The following is a 24,056-nucleotide window of genomic DNA, read 5'->3' on the forward strand; positions in this document are numbered from 1 at the left end:
TTAACTTAGCTTAAGATGTGGAGTAGCAAGGAACTGAAAGAATTACTGTAATTCTTCAACCTTTTCACTTGTTTGCAGGGTATTTTTTTAACGCATATTCTGAAGGCATTATTCTGTGTACATTGACAATATTATTCTTTTGGCGAAGCCCTGAAATAAGTCAGTCCAACCAGTTTAAAAATGTGCACAAATTGCACTGAAAGTTGTTCTATCATATGCAAAAAGGTTGAAGAATTTGGGTAGCTATAGTGTATACACTACTGATGGGGATATGATGCTCTTCAAGTTTCGAGCTTACGATGCTTGTGGTGATTCAGACCATTACTACTACATGGCACTTTGTAATAAAGTTACTGTGTTCATTAGTGTATTTGGAAGTTCAAAACACCATTACATGGACTGGAGCTTGACATATTGCCAATGACAACAGGTGAGAGATTATGCAACAGCGCTTAAACACAAGCTGAACACAACCCTTTAACGTGTATCAGTATGTTGGGGAAAACAGTATACGTGAGCATGAGTAATGTGGTTTATTTCTGAACACAATAAATTCTGGGCTAACAACTGTTTGAGAGCGTGGTCATTTTTTTGCAAGCAGACAAAATGCCTTTACATGTATCAGATATCATGTGCTAGTCATCTGCTACAGTTACACAGAGGGGATGGGATATAAAAACTGACCAAAAATTGTACCCAGAAAATTGCATTTTGGAGCCAAGAAAAAGTCATGAAACATTTTGTGCTGAATCTTATTTTTTTCCCAACAGGACAATTTCCAACAAACCTCACATCACTGTTGTAAGATCAGTAGAACTCAGAATGAGTCAAAATGTGCAACTTTAACTATAGGCAAGATTTTTGGTCATTTACAGTAAACAGCATACATTTCACAGATACATATGTTGAAAATCATCTATTCTAGCTACATGTGTATGGTTACAATTCATTTGATTATTTCTGTGGATATATATCTCATATTTTTAAGAACAGCAAGTTAAGGTTGGACTTGCTTGTTTATAAGGCATGGGCACCCTGGTTCCTTCATGCACCTATAAAAAGACTACCATGGTGAAAGTTCTTTGGCATTTAACTAAACAATAATCAGACAAGTAAATTAAGTTCACCTGCATGATTATTATTTTATTATGTTTATTTAAATGTAACTTTGAATAGGTCATATTATGGCATTATGATTTAGTCTGTCTGTCTGTCTGTCTGTCCGTTTCCATGTCCTGGAGACTGCAGTGTACATGGGATGGATATGGAGGGGACAGCACATCTTATTAGTCTGTTTCTGTGGTTACCATGGTAAGCTGATTGCCAGATTTCTCTGTACCTACTGTCAGAAGCCCATTACCTAGAAGTATGCAACTTCTCTTTAGCTAGCCTCCATAGAACAGTGTATGTGTTACATCATCTGTAGAAGCTCACACCACCTGATGGAGGAATATGCCAACCTCTTTAGTGGGAACTGCGAATTGAATCATGGGAAATCTAACTGTAAATGGCTGCTACAAGAACTGGCCACCCCTTGAAACCATATTTAAAAACTACTATTTTGCTGATCATTGTTGCTGCGCATTTAAGAACCAGTTGGCTGTATTTATATTTCCAAGCAACTATAAAACAATTACTATCAAAGATATTGTTGTCCTTTTACAAAACTTTCCGTTATCGCAATTTTTAAAATCTATTTCAACACAACCTTGTTTGGACTTTTTAACCCATTATGCATCAGCTGTTCTCAAATGTTTGTTGCGCAATAGAAAGAAAGAAAAATACATGGATGCCAAGATGTCACATAGTGTGTTAGAGATCAAAGAAAAGTGTGAAGTGCCATGGAGACTAGCTATAAGAAGTTGCATACTTCTAGGTAATGGACTTCTGTTTCTGTGTAAACATGAATATATCGGCTTGGATGTATATTGAGTTCATCTTAACTCTTGTTTGATATTTATGACCTTACATTACTGTCACTTTCAAAACTTTCATTAAATAAGTATTTCCTGTACTTTCTATCTGCTTGTGATATCCTCCGAGTTTCATTTCCCAAGATCCAAATCCTTTCACTTGTTACACTCTTGTTATCAGTTTTGTAAGCTCTGGAGCCTTTTCTTGTTGAAGCCTTGTATTTTTTTTTTTGTTTTTTTTGTGCCCATATTCAATATCACCCTTGCAGGGAGAGCATGGATAAAATGTCTCAAAGCACTGAAATCCCTTTGTATCCTTTGATCGTCGTGTACGTCTGCTCTGAGTTTTTGAAGGTCCTGAGGTAATCCTGACTGGATTGTCTGATTGAGTCGATTCACTCACCTTGCTTACGGGTGTCCCGAGGCTGTGAACTTGTGAAGTAGCTAACATACATGTTAAAAGACACTCGCATAAGTGTACAGGGCTTTCACTCTCTCATCTCATTGTTTACTCTCCACTCATTGAGACTGCAAATTCCGGCTGCTTTTGAGATTGTATTCCTGATACATTGCAAGAACACAAATAAACATTCCTCTCAGCAACTGCAGCTTATCAGCCGTGACAACTGGGTTTAGTTGAAGATGCATTGCGAATTACGTTGCATTGCAGTGTTTAACTTTTTCTCAGTCCGCTTTGATTTCCATCTCAGATAACATCATGCCAGCACTATACAGCTTGGCATAGATTGCACAGCAACTGTGTCATTTACTGTTGTTTTTTTTTTTTGTTTTTTTTTGGACATTTTCACAGAGAAGAAAAGAGACCTGTTTTACTTGCTTTGAAATGTACGTGATGTTTATGACTTTGGTCCGCTGAATGAAGTTTGAGCTGGCGATAATAACACATCTGAAATGTCCTTAATTTCTTAAAAGCTGAGAGCTCACACTGTGCAGACTTTCTAATAGCTATTGTGTTCAAATTTTTCGATTAGAAAAAACCTGTTTCTTTTTATTACCAGTAGAGTGAAAAGAAGGAAACAAAGACCTAAATAAGACTGCTAAAAAAGTTCCTAAGTGGAGGTGACATGTATTGTGGGCTATTTTCTTTTTAAGTGATGTATTTCCTAGCTTAAAATGTCACAAATGAACACTGTGCATGGGAAAATGGGCAAGCATTGGTTGTGCAGCTGTTCAGAAGTGGTGAGAAATGAAAGCACAGAGGTGCAGCCCACATTTTAGTTGTTCACAAGTGGTGAGAAATCAGAGCACAGAGGTGCAGCCTACATTTTAGCTGTTCCCAAGTGGTGAGAAATGAGAGCACAGAGGTGCAGCCTTCACTTTAGCTGTTCCCAAGTGGTGAGAAATGAGAGCACAGAGGTGCAGCCTTCACTTTAGCTGTTCCCAAGTGGTGAGAAATGAGAGCACAGAGGTGCAGCCTACATTTTAGCTGTTCCCAAGTGGTGAAAAATGAGAGCACAGAGGTGCAGCCTTCACTTTAGCTGTTCCCAAGTGGTGAGAAATGAGAGCACAGAGGTGCAGCCTACACTTTAGCTGTTCCCAAGTGGTGAGAAATGAGAGCACAGAGGTGCAGCCTACATTTTAGCTGTTCCCAAGTGGTGAAAAATGAGAGCACAGAGGTGCAGCCTACATTTTAGCTGTTCGCATGAAATTGGACAGTTTTGTTTCGCCTTTCCTCTCAATATCAGTCACTTAAATTAGATAGTTAATTATTAAAATGATTAATCAGAACTATATTCTGTGATGATCAACCAAGCTATAAGCCATTATGATGCTTTAATTAATAAAGAAAGTAAATCAGTTTTTACATGTAGGTATAACGTTTGTTATACACAGAAAACTGACCTCAACAGTTTCTGGATGCCTGTATATTTTTATCACTGACGTTGCATGTAATCTGTCTGTAGATACTGTATATGTAATTCTTCTGCAAATGATTATCTTTGATGTTGTATTAATTAACACTGGGATGTTTAAATGTGGCACCTATTTTATAAGCCCTCATTTCATCACTAGCCTCAGTGTCTTGTTAGAATGTTAGTGTCATTTACAATGTTATTGAGAGGTGCTCATGATCAGAGGAATGAGGTCACGGCTGCTTTGTTTAATGAGATTTCCTGTGGAGGAGTTGAGCACACAACTGTGAGTAGAACATTAATCTAGATGATTCCCAGAGGCAACTCTTCAGGTAGATTGACCCTCTACCTTGATCTTTGCCGTGTAAACACCTCGGAAAAATCATAAAGTCACAGATGCCTGCAGTAATGACATTGACCCCTTAAAAGACTGAGCAATTTCCAGGTCATTTACCCTTTGTTTCCTGGGTCATCTGTTTTGTTGTTCACACGTCTGTGAGAATTGGAGAAGATGCTGCACTGCTCTGAATGATGACAGAGTGGGCTGAAATGGCTTTGAGATGTAGCTCAGTGCCGTACTAACTTTAGCTGACCCTCTTCACTTAGCATTTCAGGCATGTGTAAATGCCTAAAGCCCCTTATTAGTCTCCTAAGGATATATGGACATAATTGATGTTTTGTTGGTGTGATTACTCACATTCTGTATAGGCCCAAGTACTACCTTCATTTTACTGTAGTACCCATATGTACATGTATCACGGAACATGTACATGTATAAGAATCAATTACATGTATTTCACAACATATTCATTATAATATTATTTAATTTTCCCAAATATATGCTTTAATATATTGCGATCCGATTGGTCAAATGTTTGCATTTATACTCCAATAAACTGAAAAAGTGAAGCCACACCCACGTAGGACTACTTTTTCTAAGAATAGAATTGAATGAGACTGAAGGCACATCATGTGAAATAACACACAGAACACTAAATATATCTGTTTTCGTCTGTGTTATATTCACATTCATAAACACGAGCATCAGTATAAATTCTGTGGATAGTCCAGGATGAATAAAGTTTGTTTGAACAGTGGTGCCTACCTTAGTATTTATGAGCTTGATCACAAACACGCACAGATGTGCTGGGTCAGTGAGTGCATGAGTGTGAGTGTTTGCCAAAAACAAGTCAGTTTGTTCCAAATCACTATCCTATTGATGTTTAAAATGTACACTGTTGTTCTTGAATAACCAATATGTTTGTAATACAGAGATATCATGCAAATGTTACGAGTACATCTGTTTTACAACAGGTATGAAGAACTTGTGTGCCGCATATCCTTTGTGTGCAACAACAGCCACAGTAATCTGTTATGAACAGCGCAAATGCCCTGTTGCCTAGAAAATGTGCATCATAAAATAAGTTCAACTCCTTCGGCATCTTCTGCACCCAAAGTTGTCAAGCTCGGAATTCACTCTTTAAATGTTTTCGAAAAATATTTTCACAATTCTTTTTTGAAACGACCCTCAAATGTAAACTTTGCCTCATCATTTGGCTCGCAGTGCACGTGACCTTCCTTAGTAACAGCATCAGTTTCATTGGCACAAAGGATCTCATTTCTAAAATGTATATTCTGGAGCCTGCAGCGTTCCTTTCTTCAAACAAAAGTTTGCACAGTGGTTTTTTTGTTTATACCCCAATAAACCAAAAAAATATTAGTCACACCTTAAATATCTTTAAATATATATGCTTACATGTAAATACTAAGTTCAATATTGACTAAAGGCTATGTGTATTGATATGCTTGTATGTAGCGATAAGAATTCTAAGGCCTGATGCCAAACTATTGTTCAGATACTCAGAGAGAGTATGTATTCATTCTCATATTCACATCATATTCACTATCATTGCCCTACATTGCTGGGTTAACTGCCTTTGAATCTGTTAACAAATAAGGAAATGAAATGCTGGTACATATCACAGAGTTGCAGTGTGCTCTCTCTTCTGGACCAAAGCATATCTGCTATACTCCTCACGTAAGTCTTCTTTGTCAAAGATACCCTTGAATATAAGGTAATTATGTATCCCATTCCCTTAAGTAATGATTCATTTCAGAGTTGAGGGGCGACTTGTGTGGTGTAACAAACTGGATATTACTGACATATATTCAGCCTGGGTAGCAAGTTCAGATCAATCTTTAATCAGGATATTCATGGTGAAACCTTGAAATGTGTGGAAATTGACAACATTTTCTAGAACTTGAAAGACCTGGAAGATTTTCCAGGAGTGAAAGACCTGGGGTTTTACGGCAGGTTCTGGAAACTTGAGAACCAGTGTAGCAGGTACATACACATGTTCACATATACATGTACATGTAGACACCTAGACTACAGTCCCAACCTGGGCTTAAACTTTACATGCACTGCTCTATCTATGAGGACGTTACACTAATTCAAATCATTTTACATTGCTTAGAGCGATTATAACTGTAGAACTCTTTCCCCCATGTAGCCTGGAAAACATTAAATTTGGGACAGGAAATAAAACCCGGAAAATCATTTATGGTTCGCAAACCATAATATTCCGTAATAAACCGTAATATTCTTTTGTTTGCATGCATATTATATGCAGTCTACACACATAAACATGACAGCTCATTTGTCTCTGGAGCCACACGTAGTTAGCATGGGATGTTCCTCAATGAAATAGTGCATAACGAGCCATTTATGTGCACACAAGGTTGTGGCTCAATCTGTAAGCCTTAAACATGGAATTTCTAGATTCTCTGCTCTCATACATTGTACATGAGGCCTTGGTGACAATTAGTATAGTCAAGTGCTCTCTTGGGGCCATTTGAGTTGTACATATGTAAAAAAAACACTTATCTTGGGAGGCATGTCTTTACCTCACTCTCACCTGGGAATGCTAAAGGTCTTGCACTCCAGTTTCTCTAGGCACTCCAGTTTTCCTCACCTATTAAACTGGTGGCCATCACAGAAGGGTAAAATTCTTCAGCTTATACCATTTATAAACAAAAACCACATATGAAATGAAAATTTTCTCTCGGGACATCTGTATATCAGTTGCCAAGCCCTTAATTAAATCTTGACCATAATGGTAATGCATGTAATGAAGCATTGTTCAGATACAGTATTAAATAGGAGTCGTTAAGTAAACAATTCATCTTCACAAGCTGTGAATTACATCGCTTCGATCATTATTACACTTAAAGTAATGTGTGCAGTGAAGATGACTTGTTCTTTGGAAATACCAGAGGATAATAAACTACCGCCTCCTGTTTTCAATCATATTGGGGCAGCTTTCCAGCGTACAGGTTACCGAAGCCACTGATTGAGGTGAGTATGTTCTGTTGATCTTATTGATCTTTGTGTGAAGCATAGTGTGACATTGTCTGGAAAAATGCAAATTTCAGTACCCAAAGTAATGTTTTATGAGAGTTAAGTGCTTGTTTTATGTGTTGAAATTTGAGATCATGTTTAATACTAAAGATAGTGAAGACAGTTTGCAATGATTGATGGTTCTCAAATTGGGTGGACATAGTCATGAATGATCTTGGTTTTGATATTCCCCTGAGCATCATCATGTGTAACTGTATATGTACATTTACTAACACAAGTGATATATTCATCACTTGATTCTGAATCAGAATGAAAATTGGTAGATTTTGATTTCTTCATTATATTCCAGTGTGATAGCGAAACAGCACTGCTACATTCTGTGATAAAGATCTTGAGATTTTCTCATTTCTAATAGTAAGAGTGAAGATTTATTTTCAGATTTGATAATGAGAAATTTTGAAATGGTTTGAAATATCTGAAGCAGCGATGTTCTAGTTGGTGTCATTCAGTATCTACCTGCATTCCAATGGCCATTATTATAAGTTGTTAGGATTGTTCTTAAGAAGACTCACAGGTGTGCTTATATCTTTCAACATGCATTAATTACTATGCTTATATGCCTGTTTTGCAGGCAAACTTGTTAGTTTCTTGACCTGCTGAGTGTACTAGCTTGGTCAAGGTGCCGACTGAATACATTGAAAGTGGGTTTTTAGGATGCTTATTACATTCTTCCCTCAACCAAGTTCAGAGTTTGATTTCAAGACACCTTTCAGACACATCCTTACTTTTCCCCCCAGTACCAGAATGAATTTTTCCTCGGGGAATATTTGAACACCTAATTTCCTCTTCCATTTCACCTTTTTTCATCCAGCTTGACAATACTAATTGAGCCGTGTGTGCTGATGGTGAGCATGGGTCTGTCAGGCCTGATTTGAGCATAGCACACTGAGATATCATGCCAGCAATGCTAATGCTAGCTTCACAGCATTCTCTATCACACAGCTTTGTGATCAACTCTCTCTCCTCCATATTTGCTGTCTCACACAAATATACTCCTCGTCAGCTGGCTTCTGAACCTTAGACCTGCAAATTGTCTTCAGCCTAAAGGCTTAGTCTCTTCTCAGACTGTACCCAATCATAGCCCATAAACGTAAAATCTGAAAGCTGTCTGATATACATGATATGTACATGGCACAAAAGTTATTTTAATCATATTACATTTTTTTACTTTAATGAATTGTGTGGTAAATTATAGACAAATTCTAATTGGGACTTTGTCTTGGACCTAAATGTTTTTTCCACTTGTTGCTGATGAAGATCTGTTCGAGAGCTAGGTTTGAGGGCTGCATGTGGCACTATTAATACCTGGGATTAAGACATCTCTATCGTAACCTGAGCTACTGATTACATAAAATTGTATTTAGGTCAAAGTTTATCCAGGTAGATTATAGAAATTCCCGGAAAAATGTCATTAATTTCCATAAGTGAACATTCATTTGTAAACCTTTGACAATGGTGTCATAAATAGACATCATTGGTTATCCCCATTGTTTCTGTTTCCTGGGTATCAATAAGCAGTTGACAGCTCTTGCAGGGCCATTTGCTCAATCTGACTGTCATTGACAACCACTAGTATGGTGTACGGGAGTATCATACATTGAGTTGCATTTTATATGTAAGAGTTTTACAGATGTAGACTTGGTCTGTATTGGTCTTTCTTCACATGTGCTTCTCCTGTTTTTTTTTTGTTTTTGTTTTTTTGCTTTTGTTTTTTTTTTTGTTTTTTTTTTTTCGCTTTTGTTGTCCCATGTTACTGTAAATTCCTTTGGTAGCTAGGCCTCTGAGGCAGTTTACTGTTGTCACGGTTTCAATAGTGAGAACTCTGTTTTTGTCAGCTTGCCTGGTGGGGCCCCAAGTGTCTCCTCGTCTGGCACGCTCACAATTAACTCACCATCAGTAGTACATGGAAAGCAGCTCCGTTGGATTACTCACGGGGCAGTATTGATCTCCTCCTGGACTGTTCACGATTCTCATATCATTGTTCTCAGACGGCGGTGTGCAGTATTTAGCCACCTTGCAACTGGTGGTAGCCAAATTAATGTCCCATCCCCTGGTGTATCCAAGGTTACCAATGTAAAAAGAATGTGTGGTCGAACTGTAAAAACACCTTGAACTGGTGTATATATATGTTTACTTCCTGTTTAGAGGAATCATTTTCTCCCTCATTAGGGAACCAGATGTAGATAGAAGACCTGCAACATAGTGAATTTAGTTTAAATGGGGCGAACTGTATTTTCAGACCGGACGTGACATCTTTTTCTACCAATTATTAATAAATTATGTATTAATTTAGCTTAATTACATTCTGGTCCAGGGTAAATCAATTCAATATATTAAAGCAGTCACCCCACCTTCAATATTTTTGAGGGTATTTTACGTAAAGTTTGGTAAAATTTATGTGCTTTCAGTAGCATATAAAGGCCTTAATAACAGTAACTTTTTCATGTTTTCATGTTTTAATTATATGCACTGATGACTTTAACAATGAGGGGTGGGAGTTCAATCCCAAGCCCTAGCACATGTTTAGATATGTTGTATTCATCTAGGGCATAACTACCAATATTGTATTAAATGACCTAGTACATGGTCCTGTACGGGCACTGTTTTTTATCTTTTCTATTTTGTTTTCTTTAGACAGCATGAAATCAACACTGTATGCAGGTGTTAATTAACATTCATGTATGCAGGTTTAATACAAAGGTGGATTTGTTAAATGCATTGTGAATCTTGATTTAATTACTTGTTAAACGGGATAAAGGAATTCAGTTCACATTTGTTTCCCTTAAAAACTATAGGTGATAATTGGTTTTGCATTTAAGATTTAATTTCTTATGGAGCCTTTTAAGATAATTGTTATAAATGTTCAGCAGTTTGCAGTGTAATGAGTGGTAATGGTAAAGTAATAAAGTTTAATGTTATGATGTGACAGTATATATGCAAAATCATGCACTGTTGCTGGCTCTCTCTGATCAGATCTGAGCACATGTAAAACTGCAATTATAAACACTCCACTGCAGGTTGATTATGATGTGGGCAGTTATACCAGATTGCTCAGATAACTATTAATTTCACATGATTGCTTACCTGGGCCTTTAGATGCACAGACGATTTCTTGACCTTTGACTGTAATAGTTGTAGAAATTGAACAGTTTACTGTATGTATATGGTCAGGAGAAACTCCAATCTGAGAAAACTATAATCTAACTTAAAACACCATGTTAGAAGTTATTATATTTTAGTTCCGAGGCTGGTGATTTTTTTCTATCCTCTAAGCTGAGAAGTGAGCAGAGGGTTTCCAGACTTATTGAAGAGGGTGATCACACCATTAATTTTAGTATTACTTACCTCATTGTCTGGAAATCTGCCAATGCTGCCATGGTTTTCTTGGCTGCATTGCTAAAATCTCTTCCAAAACTACCCTACAACCCCCACCCCTACCCTCCATCCCCTTCTGGTCCAACTGATAGAAGTGAAACTCCTCCCTGGTGACAAAGAAGACCCGATCAATCAATAGAGCCCAAGAGCCTGGTTAATTAGAACATTACCCCATTGGCAGGCTAAAGTTCAAGGGCTGTTACAGGGCGATCGCAGAATATTATCGCTGTATTGTTTTTTCTGGCTTGTCAGCGTAATCTGCTGGATGGATGAAGGGCGCCATGAACAAGAGCAGTCGCCAGGCTCAGGCACGCAGTAAGAGCATTGACCATCAGATAGAGGAGGAGAGGGAACGAAGAGAAAAGGAGATCCAGCTTTTAATTCTTGGTGAGTCTTGAAGAAATTTCCTCTGATTTGTTGCCACTTGGTGTAATCAACTGGAGATTTGTGAGACAGTGACCTTTAAACATGTTAAACAACACAGCACTGTGAGATATAGCAATGCCAGGCATTTGCGTGTTATGTTAAAAAAGATATTTCAGTTTGAGTCACGCAAGCATGCAGATTTAATTTGCAAGGTTTGCAAGAATTTGTGGGGGAAATCGTTACATGTATATCACTTGTAAATGAAGAAAGGAAATAAATATCTTTTCTGTAAATTATGGTGCAGGCATTAAAAATTGTCAGTAAAATATATTTTTCCTCCTGATGATGCCAGGTTAGAGACTGCTGTGTTTGTGATCTAGGCAGTGCAACAAAGGGTCTGTACATTACATATTATGTTTTGATTTACTTTATTTATTTATTTGGATTGGTGTTTTACGCCGTAGTCATGCATATTTTACTTATACAACGGCAACCAGCATTGTGGTGGGTACATATTCTGAAACTGGGTACAATATTATGAAACTCATCTTCAACGTTTGTTCGTCGTCATATGACTGAAAAATTGTTGAGTACGACGTTAAACCCCAAGCACTCACTCACTCACTCACTTCAACGTTTGCATTCTCAGTATAAACATTAAGGCTTATATACATTCACAATATATTCATTCTTGGCTTTCTTAGGTTTTTAATCAGTTAATTGAAGTGGTAAAGGAGATAATAATTAGGTCTGAAACATTGCTATGTGAAAATTTGAGCTTGCCATTATAGTAGAGACATTCGTCTTCATCAGGATCTTGTGACGTAATGCTGTCACAGCTTATCATTCAGTGAGCAGAAAGTGTTGTGCAGTTGTAGTGACTAGTTGAATATGTGCAATTTTAATCAGCCAGATGGATTGTTTGATGTGTGTTTGTACACCTTACTTTGGCTACTTGATGATAAATTCATCAACCCCCTACCAGATATATGTATGTTGAATGATGTTCATTAAATGTGAAAACAAAGCTTCACACATGCCTTTGAAGAATTCTAGAAATGTGACAGCAGTATCTTGTATCCTGTCTTCTGGAACCATTAAAAAGCATTAAACCATTGAACATACCAAATGAAGCAGATATTGTGGACATCCATTTGTGGTGATAGCATGATATACTGACGATGGGTGAAGGATAGGTTGGGATGGAGGAAGGATGTGATGTGCTGGCTATGCATGGCAAGATGAAGCGTACAGGATGTGCTGCCTATTAGGCCTGAAGGTGTATGTTAGCCAGGATATGCAGAGCATTGCTAGGTGAAGCATGAAGCAAGGACAGGATATGCAGAGTATTGCTAGGTGAAGCATGCAGTAAGGACAGGATATGCTGGTTATATGGCCAGATGATGTATTCTGGAAGGACAGGATATGCTGAGTATTGCTAGATGAAGCATGCTGGAAGGACAGGATATGCTGAGTATTGCTAGATGAAGCATGCTGGAAAGACAGGATATGCTGAGTGTTGTTAGATGAACCATGTAGGAAGGAGAGGGCATGGTTATTGTATTGTTGGATGAAGCATGCAGGAAGGAGAGGATATGCGGAGTGTTGTTAGATGAAGCATGCTGGAAGGACAGGTTATGCTGAGTATTGTTAGATGAAGCATGCTGGAAGGGGAGGATATGCGGAGTGTTGTTAGATGAAGCATGCTGGAAGGACAGGTTATGCTGAGTATTGTTAGAAGAAGCATGCTGGAAGGACAGGATATGCTGAGTGTTGTTAGATGAAGCATGCTGGAAGGACAGGTTATGCTGAGTATTGTTAGATGAAGCATGCTGGAAGGACAGGATATGCTGAGTGTTGTTAGATGAACCATGTAGGAAGGAGAGGGCATGGTTATTGTATTGTTGGATGAAGCATGCAGGAAGGAGAGGATATGCTGAGTGTTGTTAGATGAAGCATGTAGGAAGGATGAAGCATGCAGGAAGGACAGGATATGCTGGCTATATGTCCAGATGGTGTATGCTGGAAGGACAGGTTATGCTGGTTGTGTGGCCAGATGAAGCATGCAAGAAGGACAGGATATGCTGAGTATTGTTAGATGAAGCATGCAGGAAGGACAGGATATGCTGAGTATTGCTAGATGAAGCATGCAGGAAGGAGAGGATATGCTGGTTGTGTGGCCAGATGAAGCATGCTGGAAGGACAGGATATGCTGAGTATTGTTAGATGAAGCATGCAGGAAGAACAGGATATGCTGAGTATTGTTAGATGAAGCATACAGGAAGGAGAGGATATACTGAGTATTGTTAGATGAAGCATGCAGGAAGGAGAGGATATGCTGGTTGTGTGGCCAGATGAAGCATGCAGGAAGGACAGGATATGCTGAATATTGCTAGATGAAGCATGTAGGAAGGAGAGGATATGCTGATTGTTGTTAAAGTATGTAGAAAGGACAGGTTATGCTGAGTATTGTTAGATGAAGCATGTAGGAAGGACAGGATATGCTGAGTATTGCTAGATGAAGCATGCTGGAAGGAGAGGATATTCTGAGTATTGTTAGGTGAAGCATGCAGGAAAGAGAGGATATGCTGAGTATTGCTAGATGAAGCATGCAGGAAAGAGAGGATATGCTGAGTATTGCTAGATGAAGCATGCTGGAAGGAGATTATATGCTGAGTATTGCTAGATGAAGCATGCAGGAAGGACAGGATATGCTGAGTATTGCTAGATGAAGCATGCAGGAAAGAGAGGATATGCTGAGTATTGCTAGATGAAGCATGCAGGAAGGAGAGGATATGCTGAGTATTGCTAGATGAAGCATGCAGGAAGGACAGAATATGCTGAGTATTGCTAGATGAAGCATGCAGGAAAGAGAGGATATGCTGAGTATTGCTAGATGAAGCATGCAGGAAGGAGAGGATATGCTGAGTATTGCTAGATGAAGCATGCAGGAAGGACAGAATATGCTGAGTATTGCTAGATGAAGCATGCAGGAAGGACAGGATTTTCTGAGTATTGCTAGATGAAGCATGCAGGAAGGACAGGATATGCTGAGTATTGTTAGATGAAGCATGCAGGAAGGACAGGATGTGCTGAGTGTTGTTAGATGAAGCATGCAGGAAAGAGAGGATATGCTGAGTGTTGTTAGATGAAGCATGCTGGAAGGAGAGGATATGCTGAGTGTTATTAGATGAAGCATGCCAGAAGAAGAGGATGTTTTAAGTGTTGGTAGATGAAGCTTGTTGGAAGGAGAGGATATGCTGAGTGTGGTTAGATGAAGCATGCTGGAAGGAGAGCATATGCTGAGTGTTAGATTAAGCATGCTGGAAGGAGAGGATGTGCTGAGTGTGGTTAGATGAAGCATGCTGGAAGGAGAGCATATGCTGAGTGTTAGATGAAGCATGCTGGAAGGAGAGCATATGCTGAGTGTTGTTAGATGAAGCATGTAGGAAGGAGAGGATATGCTGAGTATTGTTAGATGAAGCATGCAGGAAGGAGAGCATATTCAGAGTATTGTTAGATGAAGCATGTAGGAAGGAGAGGATATGCTGAGTAAATTGTTAGATGAAGCATGCAGGAAAGAGAGGATATGCTGAGTATTGTTAGGTGAAGCATGTAGGAAGGACAGGATATGCTGAGTGTTGTTAGATGAAGCATGCAGGAAAGAGAGGATATGCTGAGTATTGCGAGATGAAGCATGCAGGAAAGAGAGGATATGCTGAGTATTGCTAGATGAAGCATGCAGGAAGGACAGGATATGCTGAGTATTGCTAGATGAAGCATGCAGGAAAGAGAGGATATGCTGAGTATTGTTAGGTGAAGCATGCAGGAAGGACAGGATATGCTGAGTATTGCTAGATGAAGCATGCTGGAAGGACAGGATATGCTGAGTATTGCTAGATGAAGCATGCTGGAAGGACAGGATATGCTGAGTGTTGTTAGATGAAGCATGCCAGAAGAAGAGGATGTGTTAAGTGTTGGTATATGAAGCATGTAGGAAGGACAGGATATGCTGAGTGTTGTTAGATGAAGCATGCAGGATGGAGAGGATATGCTGCCCTTGGGTACACAGTACACACAGGTATATATATTCCATTGATAGCCAGATGTCACCTAACAGATGGTCAACTGGTGATCACACAACAGGATAACGGACAATTTAGAGCGTGATATTGCTACAAATGGCTGAACTGCATATACATATGCTGACTGTCTGACCACCCTAACTACACGATTTTATGGTAATGAACAAATCGTACTGCTACAGAGAACCAAGGCCACATCATAGACAGAGATGGAAAAAAAAAAAACAACATTTATTAAATCAAATGAAAAAAAAAAACATCTACATGTACATACATGTATAATTTTGGCTGATAGCTTTGCAGCATGGTTTTAGAAGAGTAAACAGTTGATGGTGAGGTACTTAATATATTGAATATAATCAAAGATGTACAGCAAAGCATGTATAACTAGAGCAGGGAAGACAGTGTGATAGCTGGCATTAATGGTCACTGATGAAATACAGCCTCAGTTTACCTCAGTCTGGGATTGATTCTAACCGCTCATGTAAATACATAAAATAGTCGCAAATGACATGCGCCCTAGCACCATGGCTTAAGCAGAATTAGGTGAAAAAAAACTGTTTAATAATTTCAATTTATTAGCCATCACTGGTCCAGAACTAACCAAAATGCTGTATGTGTTGTTATCACATTTAACATACAAAGACATCTCAATAAAACAATGCAGAGGGACTATAGGCAGGTATTGTTTCTTTTTTAACACCACTCGACACCTTATCAAACTATCTTCACATTTTATTTTAGATTTGTTGGGACTGAATGTGAATTCTATGTTGGACTTCATGTACTATATTGATAATGAAAGCAAAGTTTTCTCCTTTTGTGTTTTAGCTTCAATTGAAGATATTGTTTTAGCCCTGACTCATGTATAAATGTGCAATAATGCAAGCTGTTTTAAAAGTCTGACAATTAACATTTAAAATGTCATTGATAATTAAAGAGTTCCAGAGAGCCTACCTTAGAATTTAAACTTTTAACTGGATGGTAGTGAAACCAAAAATGTAATGAGATAGTTTTGGATACAGTTTTATATAAAGTGTGGCCAGCCATGGACAGCTACTTCATACTTTGGTTTCTTTCACTTTTAGTGTGAAGCTATATAAAGCTATGTAAAGGTGTGACTCAGTCCTTACGTTTTTCTGTCACTAGGTGGGGCAAGCTCTGGAAAGAGCACCTTTATTAAGCAGCTACGCCTACACTATGGGGACGGCTTCCCAGCACAGGCCAGGCAGGTCTTCATCCCCCACATCGTAGACAATGTCACAGACGCATTCAATATACTCCTGGAGCAGATGGCCAGGCTAGGGATTCCATTCAGTGATACTCAAGCAGAAGTAAGAGTTGGTTTGTATGGGCATTCTGTAGAATTCCACTGCTAATGACCTGTTAAATCTGCCAGCTTCATGCATACTCCTGTGATTGCTTTTACATATAAGCCACATGGACCATTTGGTGTCTTGCATAACAGAGACAGGGTGATTCTAGGTCATATAACTGAGATGATTGTCTCTGAAGTGTTGAATTGTTAAAATATAAAATGTTGGTTGAACCTCAGATGTGTACAGGGAATTTCAAGACACCCCTGCCTCTAAAGTTCTCGTACACTTGTTGACAGTTGGCTGTGAATAGTACTTTAAGGCAACCCCAGTAAGCTGCTTTATGTTGTTTTGTTTGAGCATGTGGACATTTCAAAAATAGAAATAAAATGCTGAAAATCTGATTTTTAATTTTGTCCAGTCTTGAAGTTGTTATGAGTTTCCTGTTTTTTAAGGCTTTGCCTTTGTATAAATAGGTCAAATGGAAAATTGCTATGATAATCCAAATTTTTCACAAATTAAATGATTTTCAAGTGTTATTTTCATTTATATACCCATCTCCAGCATTGAAATTAGATTTCTTCTGCTCATAATGCTACAGTTTTAAATGGTGTACTTGGCCTATTAATAGCAGTTTATGTCGTCTAACATGAAGTTTGTGGGAAATGATTTTCCCCACTCATGTAGCATACATATTAAACTTGCTGTTTTGGTGAAAATCTTGCATCAAGGTTATTTTAAAGTACTTTTGGCTTGATAGTTTGTATAAACATCTGAATGAAAGCAGAGGCAAAGGGTCAACTCTTCTCACTTGATGGAAGTGTCATGCAATGATGTCTTTGCTGTCTTCATAGTCGTGAGGCACCATTGGAGAAAAACTGTTTCATGTAGGGCAGATTCAGGGACCAAAGTATTGTTGAGATAAGAGAAATAATGAAATAAAGGGACATTGTAAATCTAGGCGATACTGGGAAGAGCCTGGAAGGGAGCGGTAACCCTTTTGTGTGGCAGAGTTTCATGACACTATCAGTATGCCGCACCTTTGATGTTGACTTAATCCGTCTCAGTTTGATCAGTTCTGAAGGAATTTTGACACTACATGTAATTTATACAGACACAGTTTAAGTTTTCTGGCAGATCATAATTACACTGAAAGCACAGTTGTGAATACTGCCTGAGAAGGCTGACTGACCAATATGGCTTGTACACTATAAAGTGCAGGAAGCATGTTAACAGTGGAAATATTGTGGGAAATTTTAGCCTAAATAATAGGCTAGCAATTGTAGGATTGTGTTTTTAAGAAAAAAAAAGACGATAAACAATTTATTATATATATATAATATTTATATAATATATATTTATTTATATAATTGATGTTTAATGTCATACTCAGAAGTATTTCACTTATAAGATAACAGCAATCATTATGGTGGGAAGAAACCCATGACCATCCACAGGTTGTTGCAGACCTTTCAATATACAGGTGGAGATGAAGCCAGTATATTTAGTTAGGCGAACAGAGATAGGATGTACATATAGGTGATTTAATCTGACATGCATTGTCTCTCAATAACTTCTGATTAACTCTCATGTTATTGAATATCCTGGAGGGTTAGAGGAAATAAAAAAACATTGATGAAATTTATTTTATTGTTCACTTGAGTAAATGATATGTATATTTTTACGTAATTTAATGTTGCATGCATTGTTCTTTTGCTGACAGAAACAGGGAGATGAATTCCGTGAGAACCACCCCAGGCTTATCGTCCATGCCCTCCTCCAGTCCATGTCCCCCGATGACAGCCCCACAGAAGAGCTGGGTAAAGGGGCCTGTGCCCCTGTCATGCTGAATGCTGCCAAACCTAAACTCTCCCCCAGCATGGAGATCATTCGGAACCGGCCGAGTATAGCCGAGCTGCGGCAGCTGTGGGCGGATCGAGGGGTGCAGCAGTGTTATGCAAGACGAGCAGAGTTCTCACAGGATCTTTGCTTATCACAGGCTGGCCAATAGTAAGGTTTCCTTAATGACGCTGTACGAGTTCATAAATAAGACAAAATTACAGCTAATAGAATTTGAATGAGGAAAACCTAGATGAGCATCTCAGTAAAGGCTGTTTGAAGATGTAAAAGAAAGATACAAATACAAGAACCATGATAAGGCAAAGCATAAAAGAAATTAAAAGAAATATAGGCCTGACAGTTTTTTCCTGTTTAAACATTAGATTTTTGCACGCACCAAGTCCCGTGTTTATTGTTTGACAAGTCTGTGCATATATGTACATGTACACTTAGTAACTTAATTGCCAAGGTGTGTTTAATGACTTTATGTTTGTGTAAGAGGGAAAATTGTTCTTTGTTGCAAGTGATATGCAAGGTACACATGTAAATCCTAAGGGCACAAAGTTGTGTGTATTGTGTAACAGTTGTCATCATTTTAGGTAAATCCCAGGAGTCTCCCACCAATGCGCTTGCTGTGAGTTCAAGTCCAGCTTATGCTGACTTCCTCTCTAGCCATATGTGGGAAGGTCTTACAGCAACCTGCCGATGGTCGTGGGTTTCCCCCGGGCTCTGCCCTGTTTCGTCCAGCTATAATGCTGGCCACCGTCGTATAAGTGAAATTTTCTTGAGTACGCTGTAAAACACCATTGACAATAAATAAAATATTAGATAGATGGTTGATGAATTATGACTTTATTTGTTTCATTATGATGTAATATTGCATGTAAGTGATGATTTAACCGGCCTGAAGAGATTCCCGTTATAAATTACATCAGTTAACAGTTAGAGGATTTCCTTTTTAAACTATACATTGTAGTTTCTCCTAGGTTGTATTTGTTCAGAATTGTTCGTTGGATCCGTGTTTTTTTACTCCTAACCATTTGATGGCCTTGCAGTTTCCTGCAGCATATAGACCGTGTGTTGGCCAGCAAATACTCTCCTACCATTATGGACATACTTTACATCAGGAAACCCACCCTTGGGGTACAGGAACATATCTTTAACATTGATAACCTTTTGTACAGGTAAGTGCATTATTAATAGCCTCTGTGTTTGTGTGTGTGCGTGTGCGTACATCACATAGCTTATCTCCCTGGGCGCATCATCTTGGCCATTCGCCTTTATAAGGTCATAAGTATTCATTCATTACCTTCCTCCTCCCCTGTGACAGTGTCACGAAAGTGAGAATGGTAGGATGAACTGGGCTTTGCACATCTGAGTACATAGGGGTATCTAATGATGCGAAAAATTGCAGCACTCTTGTAATTAGTAGACAATTGACGAACAGATATGCCATGTAGTCAACCTTAAGCAAAGCGATTTTCAGTAGCCAGACTTCATTAATCTCTATTTGTAGAGGGAAAGTAGAAACTATTAGTTATATTAGTTATTTATAATGTAAATGAAGCTGTCATTCCTGTATGTCTGGCCATCACTGCTGTCTATGTGTAATGATGTTATCGTATTTCCCTAATAATACTTCTACACCAGAGAGGTCTTTTTGCTCGTCACAGTCTTGTTGTTACAGTACATAACTGTCACAAATGTTATCTTTTTGTGTACATCTGTTAATCCTTCTGGGTGTCATGTGGAAAGGTTTTGTGGGCTCTCCCAGTGTAAAGTGGTAATACAGGCTGCATTAGAAAGGAGTTGTGCCCCTTGATCCTTGATTAAGCATTGATTAACTCCCCTGATCTGCGTTAGATGTGTTATGTGGAGAGTCCCTTTAGTTAGCGAAATGATTGAATGCCGGAAGTATTAAATATGCCTTGCTGCCCTGACATAATGGATTTTGTAGGTCAGTTTGGATTTTACTCTAGTGGCTCTAGTATTTGAAAAGAGGAGACATCTTAAATCTTGCAACCCAGTTACTGCTGCTCTAAATAGGTGACACTGCAGACAACTGAGGAATTTAAGGGACAAACCAACTGAATTACATGTACATTGTAAATGTTAAAGTTGTACATGTATATCACAGATTCATTTCATAGGGTTCTGATAACCTTTTAATGCAAAAGAAACTGCATAAACTGACAATTATATGTGAAGTTGTAAGCAGTTCAGCTCTATAGTATACCATTTATGTAATGTATGACCTATTCACTTATCCCCAGGGTTATAGATGTGGCAGGTCAGAAAAGCCAGAGAAAGAAGTGGATACATTTTTTTGAGAGTGTGACGGCCGTGGTCTTCTTCGCTTCTCTAGCTGGATACAATGAGAACCTGGAAGAAGAAAAAACAACAGTAAGGCTGTGCTACCCACAATATGTTACCCAGCAGAATTAATAATCGGTATTCATACATATCTATGACATTAAACAACAGCCAGATAAAGAAAGAATTTGCAGACACCTCAACTCGTCACTGAACATCAGGATGATGTGTATTACCGCATCTGAATGGGTACAAAGACTAAGGCCCTCGCTGGCAGTTGGTTATCTCAGATAATGGCTGCCCTTGACCTGCGAGATGAATCTCCAGCTGGTACAACTGTGATTTTTCCTACCAAGATGCTGAGGGTTTCCTCCAATCTCTGCCTATATTTTCCATTACCAATAAAACCAGCAGTGATATGTGTAAACGCTACTTTGATGCAGTATAAAACACTAATCTGAAAGTAAATAAACAGCTGCTGAGGTTTTAAGATCATTTATTATGCCAGGGAAAGACTGAAAATGAATATTTTTGTAGTGAAAGTGTCTTCTCATGTTTCAGTCATCTTTTGCTTCCTGCATACCTTCAGCTGCTCTCTATTTATTCCTGTTACCTGTGTGTATGTAATGAGCAACCTTTTTGTTCACAAGGGGTAATGTCTGTGTGATAATTCCGCTCATGTTGAGCTTTTGTTCACAAGGATAGTTTCTGTGTGATAATTCCGCTCATGTTGAGCTTTTGCTCACAAGGGTAGTGTCTGTGTGATAATTCCGCTCATGTTGAGCTTTTGCTCACAAGCGTAGTGTCTGTGTGATAATTCCACTCATGTTGAGCTTTTGCTCGCCAGGGTAGTGTCTGTGTGATAATTCCGCTCATGTTGAGCTCTTGTTGACAAGGGTAGTGTCTGTGTGATAATTCCGCTCATGTTGAGCTTTTGTTCACAAGGGTAGTGTCTGTGTGATAATTCTGCTCATGTTGAGCTTTTGCTCACAAGGGTAGTGTCTGTGTGATAATTCCTCTCATGTTGAGCTTTTACTCACAAGGGTAGTGTCTGTGTGATAATTTCGCTCATGTTGAGCTTTTGTTCACAAGGGTAGTGTCTGTGTGATAATTCCGCTCATGTTGAGCTTTTGTTCACAAGGATAGTTTCTGTGTGATAATTCTGCTCATGTTGAGCTTTTGTTCACAAGGGTAGTGTCTGTGTGATAATTCTGCTCATGTTGAGCTTTTGTTCACAAGGGTAGTGTCTGTGTGATAATTCTGCTCATGTTGAGCTTTTGTTCACAAGGGTAGTGTCTGTGTGATAATTCCGCTCATGTTGAGCTTTTGCTCACAAGGGTAGTGTCTGTGTGATAATTCCGCTCATGTTGAGGTCATTGTGATCTTATGATAAACCTTATCATCTCCTCACTCAGAACTCACTACGTGACAGCCTTCAGACCTTCCGGGAGGTAGCGTTCAACCAGTTCCTGGAGAGAACAGAGTTCATCCTTTCCTCAACAAGTGGGATCTGTTTCAGGAAAAGCTGAAGACCACCTCTATCAGATGTTGTTTTAGAGATTACGCAGGTGAGCATTCAGGCACAATGTGTCCAATATGACTGGTCACGTCATGCCTATTGGGGGAATCGCATTTTCATCATGACTTCAGTAAACCAAAACCAGGGGAATCTGCTTGGATTCCATAGAAAAAGTCACATTCAAAACATTTTTATTTCAGTATAGTGTACTTCTTGCAGATCATTAAAGTTATGAACATGGAATCCCCAATATCTGTTTACTTTTGTGTGTATTATCACCTGTACTTGGAGCGACTTCTTCATGAAGCTAGAGTTGGACTAGATTCTGGTGGATCTGACAAGGCAAATTTAGGGAGTCCGTTAGATTCTGATAAAAAATTACGAAAATAATTCGCTGCTGATCATATATTAAACTTAATGCCTGTTTTTGGGGTATGTTGGTTTATTATGTCAACACTGCTGTTGAAGACTGCTCTTACCACCAGGTTCCGAATTTTTTTGTGTCAATCATATGCCAAAAAAAAAAAAAAGGCACCAGCCGTACATAAATACTGATGTGTGAATGTAACAGTTGTTCTCTGGGCAGACTGGTTAGAGCACTAGCCTTAACCAATGAGGTAAAGAGTTCAGATCCAGGGCTTGGCTGAGACTTTGTTTGGAGGTTTATCACACCAGTGCACAATGTGTGGTGGTTTCGTCAACAGTTTTTCCAGGTTACTCCATGCATAAATCTGACTGCCATCATTTGAATCAAATAGTAACATGGATTAAAAAATTATTCAAATAAATGCAGTGTGTATATCGAATATACCTATTTTAAGTGTGAGTGTTGTGGGAGTGATCACTGTTGTGAGCTGTTTGTTGCAGGTCATAACCAAGCAGTTATAATGCTTATGTTTTAATCAAGACACATACAAGATTTTGGTTCTGTGTCAGCCTTTGAGATTCCCCTGGCTCCGTGGGTCTTGGTACCTTGTTAGCAATAATTGTGGACACTGTGTGTATTACTGTTGGTGTGGTTTTACATGAAGTCTGACAGGGGTCACTTTCATTCCAGCCACATGTTGGAAAAGTCCTCAGTTAGTTATCAGAGACCAGTGGTTTACTCCAGATTTCTCCACTCTTTAAAACAAATCATTTTTGAACTGTTGCATGCCAGAGATGTTGATGAGTAGAAAAATTGAAAATGAAGTTGTGGTAAAAAGACTTACATTTAGTGTGCTTTCCATGCAAAGTTGCACATATGTACACACAGCTGTTTATTTTCCTTGTCACGTTCGTTTCACTATTAGTTGCACTTTTCACAAATCACATTGAAATGGTTCTTCATGGAAGACACATACTGTTTATCATGTTGCACTTGTACAATGCAGAAGGACTAGTTTATGACAATACTCCTTGCTATTGTTTATTTATTTATTTGATTGGTGTTTTTGGCCATAGTCAACCTTACATGTACATGTATTTCACTCGTAATGTGGCCCGCATTATGATGGGACGAAACCGGGTTGATTTTCAGACCTACATGCAAATGTTCGACTGGAGAGGAAGCCAGCATGAACTGGACTTGAACTCACGGCAGTCATTCTTGCTATTGTGTATGTGTATTACCTACAGGAAGTCATATGTGGGTTTGTTATCCCTTGTACTGATGAGATGATGTTTGTTGTCATCATATAAGGCTGCTTTCTATCTTACATGTATAAGCAAATATACAGATATGTGTCGAATGAACCTGCCAATCAAACATCCATTTATTCCTTTTTAAGTGTTTAGTATTCTTTTATAATAACATGTGAACTTTGGCTTTGTATGAATAGGGGATTCATCTGCAGAGAGCTGTGCACAGTATATTAAGGAACAGTTCCAGCGTCACAAACCTGCTAACAAGAGGGTCTACACACATATCACCTGTGCCATAGATACCAAGATGATGAAGAAAGCCTTGAGTGACGTACTGAGGATTATTGTGGACATCAATATGCAGAAAATTGGGACGTTCTGAGAGCTTGTTGTATATGTTATATATATATAT

General features: G+C 38.7%; 2 protein-coding genes across 8 annotated transcripts in view; both read left to right on the forward strand.

Annotated features, from left to right (window-relative positions):
• Window positions 1-16,318, forward strand: part of LOC135466321 (uncharacterized) — a 99,089-nt gene extending 82,771 nt beyond the window's left edge. For 6 of the 7 annotated variants that reach the window (XM_064743747.1, XM_064743745.1, XM_064743749.1 and 3 more), the window contains 2 exons: window positions 10,836-10,970; window positions 16,184-16,318. The gene's annotated coding sequence lies outside the window, so the exon portion shown is untranslated. Of the gene's footprint in view, window positions 1-7,108; window positions 7,146-10,835; window positions 10,971-16,183 lie in introns of all 7 variants that reach the window. The other variant, XM_064743748.1, reaches the window with a different exon arrangement.
• Window positions 14,899-24,026, forward strand: LOC135467339 (guanine nucleotide-binding protein subunit alpha-11-like). Its single transcript, XM_064745107.1, has 7 exons — window positions 14,899-14,929; window positions 16,184-16,368; window positions 18,074-18,360; window positions 19,245-19,373; window positions 20,463-20,592; window positions 21,918-22,005; window positions 23,842-24,026. The coding sequence occupies exons 1-7, from the start codon at window positions 14,899-14,901 to the stop codon at window positions 24,024-24,026; spliced, it is 1,035 nt and encodes a 344-aa protein (XP_064601177.1).
• Window positions 24,027-24,056: the final 30 nt, after the last annotated feature.

Source organism: Liolophura sinensis, chromosome 6, assembly GCF_032854445.1.
Source record: "Liolophura sinensis isolate JHLJ2023 chromosome 6, CUHK_Ljap_v2, whole genome shotgun sequence".
Classification (NCBI taxonomy): Eukaryota; Metazoa; Mollusca; class Polyplacophora; order Chitonida; family Chitonidae; genus Liolophura; species Liolophura sinensis.

Excerpts from the sequence above, each read along its gene's own strand:
- LOC135467339 (XM_064745107.1), top strand. The coding sequence starts at position 14,899 with ATGCCAGAAGAAGAGGATGTGTTAAGTGTTG. Across the intron at positions 14,930-16,183 it reads AGAGGATGTGTTAAGTGTTG|GTGGGGCAAGCTCTGGAAAG; the intron begins GTATATGAAGCA and ends TTCTGTCACTAG. Across the intron at positions 18,361-19,244 it reads TTATCACAGGCTGGCCAATA|TTTCCTGCAGCATATAGACC; the intron begins GTAAGGTTTCCT and ends ATGGCCTTGCAG.